A 17,085-nucleotide genomic window follows, 5' to 3' on the forward strand; every position below is an offset into this window, starting at 1 on the left:
GGTGTGTCCTTAGTATTTTCCTTAAAAAAAATAATTTAATAGAAAATTTATTTATAGAAAGTATTTGTAACATTTAATTATTATATAAATAGCAATGACATTTACTCTTTTTTTTTTAATATTGACATTCAATTAACTAATATAGAAAATATAATATTTGTATAATAGTTTTAAAAAATACAATCTTATGCTGTAAGTTTAGGTGTGACAAAATTGATCCATTATAAGTATATAATATAGATTTTTTTAGTCAAAACTCACATTCTCTCCTTTTTTATTCTTCTTTCTATGATTTTTTAGGAATTTATTTTTTTATTCCTATAATAAATTTTAATCTTTATCTTCATATATTTAGTTAATATAGATTTTCTCATACGGTTGAATCATTAGAATGTCAATTAAGCATGATATTCCATGTATTATGTCAAATACTTCATTTTTGTCCATGATAATTTTAGGCAATTTATATATTATATTTTATCAATTAAATATAATATTAAATCGATAATAAATAATGATTAAAGATATTGTCACAATTAACCTAGTATATTAATAAAGGTTGTCACAATGTTTTTATTAATTTTTAATAATAGACAATTAAAGATATTAATACTCTAAAATACATCTTCATAGAAAAATGTGCTCTCACATGTGTCAAAATTAATTTTATTTTAGGTATGATTTATACAAAAAGATTTGTTGACTGGATTTTGGACTATTAGATTATGGTCATTCAAATTTTGTAGGATCTTTCTTTTGTCAAAAAAAAAAAAAAAAAAAAAAAAAAAAAAAAAAAAAAAAAACCGTAGGATCTTGTATAGTTGTATGTAAGGTCATGCATTTTTTTTTTTTTGGATTCGTAGGGTCCCAGGTGTAGGTTCGCAAAATACGGAGCATCTTTTTTAAAGAAATTATTCAATATTCAATATTCAATATTCAATGACATCAGTGCAATAGCCTTTTGGTTAAATGAAGGGATAATGGGATATCTTTGCCCGAATTTTTCTCCTAATCTTTTCCCTCTTTAAAAAATAAACTTTTTTACCCAATTTCTCCTATCCCACATATCTTAAGTCAATAGTAAAATACTATCAGTAAAGAGCACAACTCTCCCTAAATTTAGCCAAAAGTTACGATTAGCTCACTGAACTTTCAAAAAAATCTTTCCAAAGTTGCAAGTTAACCTCTTGTGACCTTCATTTACAGGTTTATTTGTAGAGCTACCTAAACTTTATGACATAAAAGTTAGTGCCCACCCTAAACTTTCCTATAATTCCCTAATCTTCCTCACATGATTTTTAATTAACTAGCCATTATTACAAAAAGACATAATATATATTAATATATATATATATATATATATATATATATATATATATATATATATATATATATCCTTTGAATTGGGCTTTTTAGTTAGAAAATTTTATAGCGACGTACTAATATAAGTAAACAATTGCTATTAAGCAACCATAATTTCAACATCACAAAAAATTCTAAACTTTTTTCTAGATCATATCGTATCACAAAAAAAATTGAAATTCTTAGGTGTTTATTTTTTATTTATTTATTTTTTTAAATCAACACACGCAACTGCAAATTCATAAACAATGAGATTTTTTTTAAGGAGACGATAAGGGATTTTTAATACTATGTTCTCTGCTAAAGCCTGTTAATTATAAATTTTTTTGAGTTTAATGTGTATAATAATCCAAACTAATTACTATGTGATATATGATGGCACACAATGAATATGCTCATCTTGTTCGAAGAACAATCTGATTCCTTATTGTTTGATTTGGTAAGTCATTTTTTCTCCTCTAATGTTAATATATATGGATCATCTAATAAAAAATAAAAAATAAGAAAAAAAAAATCGAACCAAACTAGTGCAAAGGAAAAAAAAAAAATAATAATTTCCTTCAAAGTCAAAAATTTAGTTAGTTTTAGAATTTAAATTTAGAGTTCCCATTGGCTTACAAATGTATGATTAGATTGTTAAATTAAAAAACATTTAAAAAAAAAAATTAATCCCTCCGTTTTTATTTTATTTGCATCACTTGGTAATGGGCGGAGTTTTAGAATAGTAATATAATATTGTGAGTGGATAAATAATTTATTATAGTAAAAGTTAGATGGGGACCATGAAAGAGAAATAATGTGAGAGATAGTAAATATTTTTATTATATAAGTGAGGACCATGAAAGAGAGAGAAATGATAAAATAATTTAAGTAGGATTTAAAGTAAGGGAGAGAAATGATAAAATATACTCCCTCTATTTTTTTTTTTTTTATTTGCATCACTTGGTAATGCGCGGTATTTTAGGAGAGTAATATAATATTGTGAGTGGGTTAATAATTTATTATAGTAAAAGTTAGATGGAGACCATAAAAGAGAAAGAATGTGAGGAAGAGTAAATATTTTTATTATATAAGTGGGGACCATGAAAGAGAGAAAAATGATAAAATAATTTAAGTAGGGTTTAAAGTAAGAGAGAGAAATGATAAAATATAGTATAAAGTTAACAAATAAGGAAGTGATGCATTTAAAAAAAAACACCCATAAAAGGAAAGTGATGCATTTAAAAAAAAACACCCATAAAAGGAAAGTGATGCATTTAAAGAAAACAGAGGGAGTAATATAAAGTTACCAAATAAAGAAGTGATGCATTTTGAAGAAAAAAAAAAGGGAGTACCAAAGTTTAGGGAGTTTACCTATTACTACAATAGTTTAGGCAAAGTTTAGAGAGTTAACCTGATATATCAGGTTACTACCTGAAAAATGACCACCTGAGTAGTGAGTAACTTGCAACTTTAAGAGTTTAGTGAATAAAGTGCAACTTTTGGCTAAGGGTCTGTTCACTTCAGCTTAATTTCAGTTCAGTTCAACTCGGTTCAGCTCCAATCATTTCAGTTCAGTTTAGTTCACTTCAGCTTCAATCAGTTCAGTTCAGCTACTAATTTCCTTCTCTCATAAAATATTCATTTCAGCTCTATTCAGTTCAGTTCAGCTCCAATCAGTTCAGTTCAGTTTAATTCAATTCAGCTCAGTTCAGTAAATGTGAACAGGCCCTAAGTTTAGGGAGTAGTTGTATGCTTTACTCTAAATACTACCTCCATTCAGATTATTTACAACGACTAAATATTTTTTACTCACACTTTTTTTCAAATCGTTGCAAATAATATAAAATGGAGGTGGTGGTATAAAGAAATACGATCACAAAAAATGATTACACAAAAATAGAGTTAAAATGCTTGGTCAACCTTCTGACAAGAGACCAGTCTATTATTATGGAAGCTATGGCTCTCCATTATATTCTTCTATTAAGGGTCTGTTCTTTTTAGATTATTTTCACTTCAGTTCAATTCTAATAAGTTTAGTTTAGTTCAGTTTAGTTCTTAATTTCCTTCTCTCATAAAATATTCAGTTCAATTTAGCTCCAATAAATTTAGTTCAGTTCAATTCAATTCAATTCATTTTAGCTTTTCAGTCAATCAGAACAGGCCCTAACTACTCAACATAATATACGTCAACTATTTATTGAAGGTGATAACCTTTTAATTATAACTATTTAGTAGTATAAAACACATTGTCCTTGGAAAATTCAATTGCCAATGAATGGGGTTAAGAAGTTGTTAGCTCATTTTGATTTTGTTTTTCCCTGCCATGTGTATTGGGAGGGCAATTAAGCAAAAGATTATGTTGCAGCTTAAGTTCGTCAAATTGTAGATTATCTAAACATTAACCTCAATGTAGATGCTAATTTTCTTGTTTAATTTCATTAGATTATTTAGGGTACAGTCTTGAGAGAAAACTTATCTAACTTTTGTATCTTTTCTTTCAAAAAAAAAAAAAAAAAAAAAATCTATTTTGTCGTTATCTTATTACTGAAACAAAATCGTGAAACAGAATGCAGTAAACAAAAAGCAGGGGATAAACGTTCTTTTTAAAGACTAAAATCAAATAGTGCATTTGTCATTTCTAGCCTCACTAGAGTCGATAGAATTATAGAAAGCCATAATGTACTTTACTTTGTAGCTTTCTCATAGACTTTTAGTAGATGTCAACTACCGGTAAATTTCACACTAAACTCGTGACCGAAATCCCGTCTACATTACAAACTCTTGTAGGTCTCTCCATACCTAACTAAATATTATGATAATAATTATAACAATTATAAAGATTTTCTTTAAAATAATCTCACAATAACCATTATACCATTATGATGGTTGTTTTGTTGCTTCATGATTGCACTTTCACTAATTCGGATAGGCAGTTGTTATTTCCAAGCTTTACGCCTATGGGAGCCAAATCGAAAATTTCTGTCTATATGTATCAGGAATTAGGATTAAAGAGTGGGAAAAAAAAAAAAAAAAGAAAAAAGAAAAAAAAAAATTACAGGAAAGACAAAATTTGAATCAAGGTTAACCACCACAACATTTTCTATATTTTCTAATGTTTACAAAAACTTTGCAGGATTAGCATCCTAACTAAACTCTATAAGGTTGAAGCAGCACTAGCATGAAGAGCAACTAGTGAAGCATAAGCACCTTCAGGTATTTTCATGAGCTCATCATGTTTACCCTTTTCAGCAATCACCCCATTCTTGACTACAGCTATTATATCAGCATTCTTGACTGTGACTAACCGATGAGCGACAACCACAGTTGTCCGATGCACCATTACACTATCTAAAGCATCTTGCACGATGCGTTCAGACTCAGCGTCTAGAGCACTAGTGGCTTCATCAAGCAACAGAATCTTAGGATTCTTTAGAATCGCCCGTGCAATGGCTATCCTTTGCTTCTGCCCCCCTGATAACTGCACCCCTCGCTCTCCCACCGAGGTGTCATAGCCTTGTGGCAATCCTGAGATGAAGTTGTGTGCATTGGCAGCTTTTGCAGCTTCGATGATCTCATTCTCGTTGGCACCTCCTTCCTTTCCGTATGCTATGTTGGCACGGATGCTCTCATTGAAGAGTACTGGCTCTTGGCTCACTAACCCCATCTGTTGTCTTAGCCAACTTAATTTGAACTTCTGAATCTCTACCCCGTCTAGGAACACTCGACCTTTGTCTGGTTCATAGAACCTCTCAATCATGCTGATCACTGTCGATTTCCCACTTCCACTTTCTCCCACAAGTGCAACAGTCTACATAATGTCAACAATGAATAAGATGTAAATATGATGTTCAATCATCCTTAATTAAATACTACCACTTCTTAACTTTTTTTATTTATTTTTCCCTAGAAGATGAACAAAAGACCATTGTTTCTTTCTAAAAACTCAGCAGCCATCTATAAGGGCATTTATATCTTATCAGGAGATGTTTAAAGCTAAAATTCAAGCTTGCATGATCCGTAGACTGTTACTTTATACAAATAGGGCATTTAACTAGAAGTTATGTTTTTTTTTTTCCAATGCCTGCTGTGATGACTGTTTTGAGTTCATCACGGGTGTTTTTGGTATCTTGGGTACTGGGGAACTTTGATTATTGGGAATTATTATGAAGGTGCTTGTTTATTGAGGTTGTAATGATCAATGAAAATTCATCCTTTACACTTCGGAAATAGGAAAGACTAAGAATTTGACTCTGTGTAAAAAATAGTACCTTTGTAGATGGAATAAACAAACTCAAGTCACTGAATATTTGGATATCTGGCCGAGTTGGATATCTGAAGCTAACATGACTGAACTCGATATCACCCTTGACAGTTTCTTGTGTTATCCCAGCTTCGCTGCTGGAGTCGATGCTAGGCTTACTATCAATAATCTTGAAGATCGAGACAGCAGAGTCCTTGGCTTTGTTCCTGTCCATAGCCATGCTGCTGCTCTGGGATAAGCCTACCGCTGAGATTGTTAATGCAAAGAAAACCTGCAACAAAAAACTGCCTATCAGACCCAAAGCTCACCAAAACAATACAGTAACAGATAACAAGGGTGATGTGATGACAGGAAAACTATTATTGTTATTTTACCTTGAACACTTCTGCAAATGTAGCTTTACCATGATGAATAAGGATTGCCCCGATGTAAAAGCAGAAGGCATTTGTGCAATAAAGGGCAAGGAAAGAGAAACCAAATCCTAAACCACTAATGAGCCCTAAACGAACACCATGTTTTACAGGAGCCTCACATTTCTTCTCATACAAATCCATCACCTTTTTCTCTGCACAGAAGGATGCAACTGTTCTGATGCTCCCAACTGCATCATTTGCAACCTGGCTTGCATCTTCATACATTATCTACAATAATACATGAAATTCAAGCTTTCTTAGATTGAAACTCACCTTTTAAAGGATTAAAAAAAAAAAAGAGTAGTTTTTTTGTGGGGGGGGGGGGGGGGGGGGGGGGGCGGCGGCGGCTAAATTGTAAAGAAACTAACCTTAGCATCTGCACTAAATCCTTTCATGAATTTTGCTTGAAGGTACCCCTGAAAAAACATAAGGGGTGCCACAGCTAGAATAATGAGAGCTAGAATCCAATTAGCTGTGAAAGCAATTACTAGACCAGCGACCACTGTTGCTATGTTCTGCATAACTAAGGCCAACTGATCCCCTACAAGGCTCCTAACATTCGCTGCATCTGTTGCCAACCTTGCGCCCAGTGCTCCACTAATCATAAAAAAGGGTCCAGAAGTGAGATACTTTGAAATAATTAATGTAATCAAACTAGTAGAGATAGAATAAACAAACCTCGAATTTGCAGGATCATCAAACCATTTAATTTCTTGGTGAACAACCTTTTCAAAGGTCATGAAACGGATCCTTCGAATCAATTTACCTCCTGCAATTGCGAAACATAAATTCTGAAAAGGTATTGCTATAAAACTAGCAACACCTAATGACATGTAAATAAGTGCCCATTTTCTTGAATCCTTGCGAAGCAAATGTGCTGATTCGTAGAATATTTTGATGACTGAGGAGATAAGGTATCCAAACATAGGAAAGATAATCCCATGCACTGAAGCAGCAAGGCTTCCAAGCAGCAAAATTGGAATTTCTGGCTTATTTAAGTAAGCCAAACGTCTCATAGAAACACTTCTACTCTTCTCCCTTTTTGCTTCTTCATCAGGTTTTTTTGTTTTCTCGTAGTCATCACCATCACCATAAAGATCCCCTTCGTTAGTCTCTTGAATATTTACAGGACCAGGGACACTAAAGCTGATGGAAATGGAATGCCTTCCACTGGAGGAACCTCTACTTCTTGATCTCCTAATAGAATATCTTTGACTTGCTGATCTACTCATTGTCCTTTCAAGATTTTGATTCATATCTAGACTACTAGGATCCATAAAGGCAGCTTCTTGTTCTCTGGCCCCTTCTTGAAGTCTCACCAGTTGCGAGTACCCCCCTTCGGGGTCTTTGATCAACTCCTCATGGGAACCTGAATTAAAATATAGTTGGAAAATTCAGTGTCTTTTCCATTAAACTATTTAAGGATGATTTTAAATAAATGCATAGCCATCAGGAGGTAAAACTTAAATTAGGAAAACAGAATCCAAATTTTGTTTATTAGTAGCTTAAAGAAACTATATACAAGTAACAAGGGCATTTGGTGTGTTACCTTTCTCAATGATTTTCCCTTGATGAACAACTGCTATCGTGTCAGCATTCTTGATGGTAGTCAATCGATGTGCAACAATGACAGTAGTTCTATTTGACATAATTCTGTCAAGTGCATCTTGTACAATTCGTTCAGATTCAGCATCAAGGGCACTAGTAGCCTCATCTAGGAGGAGAATTCTCGGGTTTTTCAGAATAGCTCGTGCAATGGCTATTCTTTGCTTCTGACCACCAGAAAGTTGGGTTCCTCTCTCCCCAACCATAGTGTCCAAACCCTGCAAATAATAAATAAAATATCCACGTAAGTACCTTCTTTGGCTTGTTATAAAGCATTTTCTCTTACCTATGCATGCCAGCATAAAATGAGAATCCTAATTGTTTCTTTAGCTCATCTAGGAATCCAGATTTGGAAATACTTCTGTTTAAATGTTCTAGAAAATAAAATATCCATTCAGTGAACATTCTCTTAAGGGGGTTACCTTTGGAAGCTTATCAATAAATTTGGCAGCATTAGCAAGCTCTATAGCAGTCCTAATTTCAGCTTCAGTGGCACCTTCCTTCCCATATGCTATGTTTTCTCTTAAAGTAGTAGTAAAGAGTACAGGCTCCTGACTCACTAATCCAATCTTCTGTCTAATCCAAGCTAACTGAAGTTGCTTCAAATTAACACCATCAATGAGAACCTCACCTGAATCAGGATCATAGAATCTCTCGATGAGGCTAACGACTGTAGATTTTCCACTCCCACTTTGTCCTACTAGAGCGACAGTTGTTCCACTGGAAATATGCAAGCTAAATCCAGAAAAAATCAACACATCAGGCCTTGCTGGGTACCGAAAAGTAACATTTTTTAGCTCAATATCACCCCTGATATCTTCCAATACAATGCCTTCAGTGCTTGAGGCATCTATTTTTGGTGACCTATGTATTGCCTCAAACATCTTGTATGCAGCTGCTTGTCCAGCTGCAAATGCATTCAGACACGGAGATGTCTGTCCTAATGACCTGTTTAAGATTAAACATTAAGTACTTAAAAAATTATTTAAAAAAAAAAGACAAACAATTCTATTATTTGGTTTGATTACAGAATTAAAGGAATAAAAGAATGTAAAAAATTCACTGCATTTCTATTTTTTTTTTTTTAATAATCATTTTCCTTGAGAAATAAGAGACTCAAGGGAAAAGGATAAACTTACATTCCACCAGTCATCATGGCCATAATTACATTGAGGACTTGTCCACCATTGTAATTTTTTTCTATGATAAGTTTCCCTCCATACCAGACAGCAAGAGCATATGTAGACAATATTATTACCCCACTTTTGGGATTAAGGCTTTGATTGATTGATTGATTGATTGAAGGCACCAAGCCCTAATCCTGAGGCTAACCCTTGTTTGACAGCAGCTTTATACGCAATTATAAGCTTGTTATCATATTTTTTTATTGCATCTTTTTCTCCTGTAAACGATGCAACCTAATCATATACATCAAAGACAGCATATCAGAAAATAAAATCATTTGTAAACACAAGAAGCAACTGCATTTATCTTAACAAAGAAACTTACTGTTCTGATAGCACCAACAGTCTGCTCAACAACATTTCCAGCCTCAGCGTAGGCCATTTGGGCTCGACTTGACATTTTCATCATCAACATTGCCATGGTAGCACCAGAAATAACCAGGGCCGGGATGCATGCTAGCAAAACTAAGGCTAAAAGCCAACCTTTTATAAAGGCAATGGCAAACCCTCCAACAAATGTTGCCATTAACTGTATAAACTTGCCAACTTTCTCTCCCATTGCATCCTGAATGAGCACAGTATCCCCTGACATCCTACTGATGACTTCTCCTGTAGTTGTTTCAGTATCAAAGAAGGCTATATCCTGCCTTAGAATCGTCTTCAAGTAAAGGCCTCGAATTTTTGCTGCTTGCCTCTCTCCAGTTACAATCCAGCATGTTACCTCTATTGTCAAAGCAACGCATAGATTTACATCAGCATCATAGAAACTAATGAGTCATGCACACTTTGTGAAGAATATACCAGTGAGCAAAATTTAAGGATGATAATTAATTGATCCCTCCATAAATTTTTTGTTGTGTTCCTGAAGTAGTATTATTGAATGAAAACTTATTTCACAATTCCTTTTATTCTGAATTTGTTTTCAAATCTTTTAGAGATAGTTCATGTTCATGCTATCTTGTGCAGATGCTTCATTTGTTTTAGTGTTACTCCAAAGATGAATTTGTACAGTTATACTTACGTAGGAAGCAAGCTATGCCAGTATATATTGCCAGGTATAAAAACCTCAAGGATACCTGCAATCACAAATGAGTAAGCAAGAAATTAGCTAGTAATTAGAGGACAATTATTATAATTAATTAATTTTTATTATGATGATTATTACACAGGAAAAGAGAAGAATGAGACAACCCAAATGGAGTTTTTTTTCTTAAGAAAAAAAGGGGGGAAAAAAAAAAAACACTGATTAGAAACACTGTTTAAATGTACATCAACTTAATATATTGGGAACAAGAACAATTGTAGTACTACTTTTAAGTTGTAACCATCTCTTTAATGCACTTAATTCCATCAAATATGCTCTGTTTGGCTCATCCAAAATGATTAATTATACTCATTCTTTTCTTTATATAGACCAATGATGGGGAGTATATTATTGTATTATAAGAATAATAAGCAGCAAAATTACAATTTTTTTCTTTTATGCTATAATTTTATTCTGTCCTTTTAATATATATATTCACCAAACATATGGAATATAATTGATAGGAAAATTTGTCAAAAATAAGCAAACTTTTGCTCAGTCTTCCCAAAATAAGCAAACCTTTTGATTAACCCACAGTAAATTGACCTTTATGGGGTATTTTCTTTAAATAAGTCAAATGACCTATAACCTACCAAATAGGTCACTTTTTTCTTAATTCTAATTAATTTTTTTTTCTTATTTTATAAATGATGATTAATTAAATTGTATATAAAAAAAACCCCACTACATACCAGCGCTCAACCCTATCCCCGCCAGCCACCAAACAAACCACCTCCCCGACCCCTTTGTTCCCCTCCTTGAAGGCCGTTGACCCATCCTAACCCGCGCAGAAAGCCCGAACCCACCTGAACCACCCCACCTCGAAACTCCATTTTACAAAACCCCTTCCGAAAACCACCAAATACCTCGATTCACCACCCTAACCACCAGAATATTACCATATCGACCTTGAAACCCAACCAAACCCACCTCAAAACCCAACACCCACCTCGTTGTTGTTGTTATGCAGATTTGCGACTTCGATTGTGGGGATGTGATGCGATTTTTGGTGGTGGGGAAGGCAAGGGTTAGTGGATTTGATGGGGATTTTGAGGGTGGAGGTAGGAGGGATGGTGATATCGGTGGTGGGGATGGGAGGTGGAGGTATTTCGATGTTTTGGGTGGTATCGACGGTAGCCGACGGGGCAAGGGCGGGGAGGGGTGCTGGCTGAAGTAGTGGGGGTATCTAAAAAATTAAGGTTTTTTTTTTTATCTTGAAAAAGTGTTTTTTTTTTAAAAAAAAAATATTTTTTTAAAAAATTTCAAAAATTAATTAGAATAATAAATTTTAATTAAAATTTTAAAAACTGACCAACCACACAATGACATGTGGCATAAGCAACCCAAACAACCGGTTACACTTAAAACAAACCGGTCATGAATTATTTTGCGAAAATACCCTGTAAAGGTTAACTAACTCTGAGTTAATCAAAAGGTTAGCTTATTTTGGAAAAACCGAACAAAGGTTTGCTTATTCTTGACAAATTTTCCTAATTGATATAAGAATTAGAAAAGTATACATTCTTGGTTCAAATCCACTATAAAAATGTTATCATCAAGACCTCCTCAAATTGTATGATTTGTGTGTGCCATTCCTTATCAAGATAGGGTCCCCTAAATTAATACAATATAAAGAGAACTATGCACTACCATATAGAATTTGACAAATGAAACCAAGTCACCCAATTATTAGTTTATCACTTCAAGATGTATTATTTACATAAAGATAACTCGAGTTTTAAATAGAAATCTCATTTAAATTTAGCGAATTTGTTTGGAGTGCACAACTCTCATAAGATTCCAACCAATGAGTAAACCTCGTCAAAGGTTGATAAGTGGACACTTTATCCAAAAGGAATCCAAATAATAAAACCCACGCCCCCCATAAGATTGGAGAAAGAAGAGAATCAAACCTCAACTTGACCTCTTATTGTCGAAATATGAGAACTCTATTGCTAACCCCTTAATTAATTCTCGACTCTAGCTATAAATCAATTTTTTTAAGTTACATAAAAAACGCTATCTAAACTAAATTGTCAATAGGAGAAGTAGTACATATGATTATACAAATAATAGTAATAAAGTAAAAAAAAAAAAAAAGGGGTCAAAAGAGGTGAGCTTAATAATGATGAACTAGAGCACGGCAAATAGTAGTAATTTCAAATGCCCCATCCATCTTGTACGATCCACACTATAACAACATATGGGGCTTTAACATATGTCGGCCACTCAATGTGAAAACCTTATTTTCTTATAACAAAGAATTAAAAGTACCAACATAAACTTTCTGATTGGTTGATAAGATAAGAAAATTCCAAAAACATATAAAAAACAAAGTAAAAGGAAAAATCTCAACTTGTCAATCAGTTCATCACTAATTTTGCTACACCCTGGAAGAATCTTGTCACTTTCAGTATATAAGTGGTTCTTTGCCCATTAATGAACTGTCTTTTTTCATTTTTTGCTCAATTTTGTTCATGATTGGGTTTTCATCTCCTTATTCACACAAGAATTAATTGACCTTTTTCATAACAAATATGGATAAGGTACTTCCTCCGTTTCTTTTTAGTTGACACGTTTCTTTAGTCACGTTTGCCAATTTACAAATTAATCAGTAATATCTTTAATTACCGGCAAGCAAAAATATAAAAAGTTGATATTTTGAAAATATACATTGTGACGAATCTAAGAAGATCCCACTTAACTATTTTTTATCTTACATATAAATCACAAAACATGGTCAAAGGGAGGTGTGTGAATAATGCTAAAGTCAAAACGTGTCAACTAATAAAAAACGGAGGTAATATAAGATATTCAATCAATCGAATATGATATAGTGTATAAAGTGTTGCAAAGAGCAATGTTAGAGAAATCAAATATAATACAATATCTACAAAATATTATCAGTAAATCAAGTTTAGTTTATAATAATGGAATTGAATTATGTAAAGACATATACTCAGCCCCTTTAAAAAAACTAAATCGGGTGGTTTGTCTTAGAAGGATTCTTCTAGTATTTGCTTTCACCATGTATTATACAGGGTAGGTCAAAATTGATGATTGATATTGTATTTATCTTTTTGAATTGGAAAAAAATATAATAAAAAGAAATTTTGGTCATTAGACATGATGTTAAATGAGCTAGTTTAGGCTTTCTCTTTGTTTGTTTCATGCCTTCTCTTTGCTTGTTTCATGCCCCATCTTTGTTCATTAATACTATATCAATTCTCAAAAATAAATAGTTGACCGTTAAATTTATCAAAAATTCATTAATGAATATGATCTCCTTCGTTGACCCAAAATACGTTTTTATATAAGATTTTTTGGGCAAAAAAATCATCCACGTAACTAATAATAATAATAACAACAATAATAATAATGTTTCAAAAATTCATGTTACATGTTTCGTTTGGATATTTATAATACTACCTCCGTTAATTATTATGTGCAACTTTGGGGTATTATTTGTGAGATATAAAATATTCGAAAGTTGCACATAATAATTAACGGAGGTAGTATATAACTTTTTTTAAAAGAAAGTATTTCTTGGACCCTAAGTTTGACCCTACAATTGACTATTAATCCCCACGTTCAGACTCTACATGACATACAAACCCAAGTTAGATTTGGATTTTTATTCGTCAAAAATACTAAAAAAGGTAAGGTGGGGAACAAAGGGTCGTGTGGCTTTTCTGTTGTTAATCTTAATAGACGTTATAATAGATCCATTCCCTTTATCCCAACGCATAGACTATGCACACGAAGTAGACCTCATGCTCTCACATATGAAGTCGACCTCATGTTCTCGCGTATAAGCTCTGATGTACACATTTATCTCATTTAATTTAACTTATTTTCTTTATATAAAAATTAATTTTCATTCAATTCATGAATATTATTTGTATATTGTATAGTAGTATTGTACTAGTATTAATGATTATATTAACATAATCTTTCCTTGGAAGCAAAGTCGTGTATATGTGTTAATCCAATTGTCATTTTATGAGCAAAATTTCTACCACCAAACAAGACATCATTTCCAAGCTAAGTTTGGAATTTAATATTTAAAGTCCTTCTAATATAACTAATAGAATTGGCAAAACAAATAATCAAAATTTCTAATACTTGGCTATTCTTTATTGCCAATTAAATTAAAATAGTTATCAAACATCTCATTGACGTACAGATCTCATTATCAAACTAGTTCATATCTATGCTATGCATGGATTACTTTGTTTTTTTTTAAATCTATACATTTTGTTGATTTTTTTTTTTTCCAATTTTTATCTTGACAGTAAATATTGACAATTCAAATAATTTTATATGTTGAGAGATTAAGGGTCTGTTCTGATTGACTAAAGTGAGCTGAACTTATTGAAACTGAATTGAATTGAATATGAGAGAAGGAAATTAAGAACTGAACTGAATTTATTAGAGCTGAACTGAACTGAACTGAAAAATAATGCGAAGAGAACAGACCCTAAATCTTTAAATGCCTCCAATTTATTGATAATTCAAACGGTTGAATTTCGAAAAATCTCCTTAATTCCATCCTAATTACCTAATTGTAATCAATTTAATTTAATTAAAAATGAGACTCAATAGTCAATAGCCTCCTAAGAGTCCTAAGCTTGCTACTAACCCATATAAAGACGTACCTAGTCATGATGTGAATAACATGTGCATATTAAACAAATATAACTCCATAATGGATTAATGGTAATATGATTAATTCATCTTCGAATACGTAATTGAATCAAAACTCCCAAAAACATTCTCAAATCGAAACCCAATGTTCTACATTAGAATTAAATAAAAGTAGAACAAATATAAAAGGAAATCATGTCAAAAATATAGTTTAAGTATTGAAGTAAGGAATGTATTATGTTTAATAATCTCCTAAACTTGTTGAAAGATGGGGTCGGGATAAATTGTTATATATACTCGGGTACATGGTGTACCGGTTGTTGCTTATTTAATCATCAAATGCAAAAATTACCCTTAGGTGTACCATGCAACCGAGTGTATATAGCCTCCCATTAATCCAACATTTCTTTCATATTCAAAAAGATACAATTAAACCATTCAATTCCTAAAGTTCTCCTTAAGTTTGTATTGTTAAAAATATGCATAATTGATATCCTAATAGATTTGATTTGGAATATAATTCAAATTTTTGACTCAATAACCTCCCAACTTTTGATAAGACTTTTTCATAGGTAACGCAATTTTGAGGTGATATGTATGATCATTGTGTACGTATATCTAACAATATGAACAAATTCTTCGTAAATCTCCCAAGTCCGACTAACCAATTTCATATAAACCATTCGAATTGAAACCCGTATTTATCTAATACCGGGAAATTATGCCGGAAAAAATGAATTAAAGAATTAAAACAAGGAATGAATGACCTTAAATTAAGAATATGTTTAATTAATTAATCTATCTAATCAGGGTTAGATTTTCTGTTAATTTTGTGATTGCACCAAAATAAATTATATTATATTGATCATGAACAAAATTTGTTCACGTCATTATATTCATGAACATGTACCCCGAAAAGTTACTCAAAATTACCCCTGAAAGAAAAAACAATTACAACCGTTATGAACGCAACAATTCTAATTGTGATGGACTAACAATACTAGTGACACGAAGTTAACATTGATTACGAACAAATATTGTTCATCACTCAAATAAAATTTTGCCCAAAACCCACTTTATTTTTCATCCGGTCATCCAAAAATAAAATTCATAATAACCGATATGAACTCGACAACTAACAGAATCAATAAGAAAAGAGTAATAGAATTACCTTAGAAACTTCGTGAACAACATGTTCGGCATCGGTGCTACCAAAAGAATTTATAATCTGACCCAAAATAAGAGTCATCAATGGCTGCGCAATTCCATTAGCAATGGCAGAAATACTTCCAACAATCATCAATATTATATCCCATTTATCAGCAAAACTAAACAATTTATAGAATGCAACTTTTTGCTCAACTTCTCTGTTATTACCATTACTACTATTTCTAGTTCGTTCTTCATCTCCCATATTTCTCTGTATTTTCTCTCTGAAATTTCTAATTTTATTTTTCCTGGGGGAGAATTAATATGATGCAAAATCAGTGAAGTGGGGTTTTAATAATAGAAAAAAAAGGTTGAGGTGATGGAGAAGGATTAAAGGGGATGATATTATGATAATGTGTATTTTTGGGATCGGAAAATGAGACCGTCTGATACAAGAATTTATTTCGGATTTTGGGTTTTTGTGATGTTGGGGTAGCGTTTATTTGTTGGGAATGTGGTATATAATTTCTCTGAGTTGAATACAACACAAAGACCTGTGAGAAGTAATCGGAGAGAGAGGCAACAAAATGTGTGCTGGGTAAAAATAGCTGAAATTGCCTATAAGTATGGTATTAAAAGAGAATAAGGCAAAAGATAAAGAAAATCACGCATATCTGGCTTTCTTTTTTATCCAACTCATTTTTATTAAAGAATTATATAATTATTTTGCCCTTCTAGAAGATTTTTTATATAAATAATAGGGAGTATGAAATTAGATACAAGTTTTCTCAAAAAAAAAAAAAAAAACTAAAATAAATAAATAAAATAAAATAATAATAAAATTAGATACAAGTAAATGGTATACGATATTTTTGGATTTTGGGGAGAGGTATATTTGGTATTATGGTGTATAAAAGATACTCTTATGTTGGATTTTATTGATATATTATTATTTTCGTTTTAAATTATTTACAATGATTTGATAAAAGTGTAATGTCATGGTTTACGTAAGTAGAAGGGTTTGACAACAACAAAATTGGTCACAGTTCAATCTAGTCTAAGGAGGGAAAATTAATAAAGAAATCCCCACATCAAATTCGTCACAGTTCACTCACGAGATGCAAACCATCCCACAACATTAACTTTTGCTTGGTAACATTACTAACATAGTTGTGTAATTGTGTTTATTGTTAGAATGAAACATCTCAATATATTGGTAGCGTTTGATTAACTTTTCTTAAACATTAAAAATAGTAGCTAGGCCTTTTATATATACCCGGGTATTCATTTGATTATTTTTTTTTTACTTATCTTAAAATTATAAAATGAGTAAAAAAATATTAAATGAGTAGAAAACACCATTTGATGTGCTTTGCACTCGAGTATAAATAAAAAATT

The 17,085-nt window shown here is 32.1% G+C and overlaps 2 protein-coding genes across 2 annotated transcripts; both read right to left on the bottom strand.

Moving 5' to 3' along the window:
• Nucleotides 1–4,396: 4,396 nt before the first annotated feature.
• LOC145580241 (ABC transporter B family member 9-like) lies at nucleotides 4,397–8,892 on the bottom strand. The gene is made up of 8 exons (XM_081637665.1): nucleotides 8,763–8,892; nucleotides 8,046–8,571; nucleotides 7,568–7,841; nucleotides 6,697–7,387; nucleotides 6,387–6,615; nucleotides 5,980–6,246; nucleotides 5,613–5,876; nucleotides 4,397–5,152 (listed from the first exon to the last, which is right to left on the bottom strand). Exons 1-8 carry the CDS (start codon nucleotides 8,783–8,785, stop codon nucleotides 4,499–4,501), a joined length of 2,928 nt encoding a protein of 975 aa, XP_081493791.1. The 5' UTR covers nucleotides 8,786–8,892; the 3' UTR covers nucleotides 4,397–4,498.
• On the bottom strand, nucleotides 8,799–15,952 carry LOC145578049 (ABC transporter B family member 9-like). The gene is made up of 4 exons (XM_081635452.1): nucleotides 15,710–15,952; nucleotides 9,829–9,883; nucleotides 9,133–9,530; nucleotides 8,799–9,041 (listed from the first exon to the last, which is right to left on the bottom strand). The coding sequence occupies exons 1-4, from the start codon at nucleotides 15,950–15,952 to the stop codon at nucleotides 8,895–8,897; spliced, it is 843 nt and encodes a 280-aa protein (XP_081491578.1). The 3' UTR covers nucleotides 8,799–8,894.
• Nucleotides 15,953–17,085: the final 1,133 nt, after the last annotated feature.

The sequence above is a fragment of the Chenopodium album genome, chromosome 14 (assembly GCF_948465745.1).
Source record: "Chenopodium album chromosome 14, dcCheAlbu1.1, whole genome shotgun sequence".
Classification (NCBI taxonomy): Eukaryota; Viridiplantae; Streptophyta; class Magnoliopsida; order Caryophyllales; family Amaranthaceae; genus Chenopodium; species Chenopodium album.

Coding starts and splice junctions, on each gene's coding strand:
- LOC145580241 (XM_081637665.1), bottom strand. CDS start 8,785: ATGGCCATGATGACTGGTGGAAT. Junction 8,572..8,762: donor GCCATGATGACTGGTGGAAT/GTAAGTTTATCC, acceptor AATCTTAAACAG/GTCATTAGGACAGACATCTC. Junction 7,842..8,045: donor TTATTGATAAGCTTCCAAAG/GTAACCCCCTTA, acceptor TATTATTTGCAG/GGTTTGGACACTATGGTTGG.
- LOC145578049 (XM_081635452.1), bottom strand. CDS start 15,952: ATGGGAGATGAAGAACGAACTAGAAATAGTAGTAATGGTAATAACAGA. Junction 9,884..15,709: donor TTGTTCACGAAGTTTCTAAG/GTAATTCTATTA, acceptor TTGTGATTGCAG/GTATCCTTGAGGTTTTTATA. Junction 9,042..9,132: donor CTGTTGGTGCTATCAGAACA/GTAAGTTTCTTT, acceptor GTATATGATTAG/GTTGCATCGTTTACAGGAGA.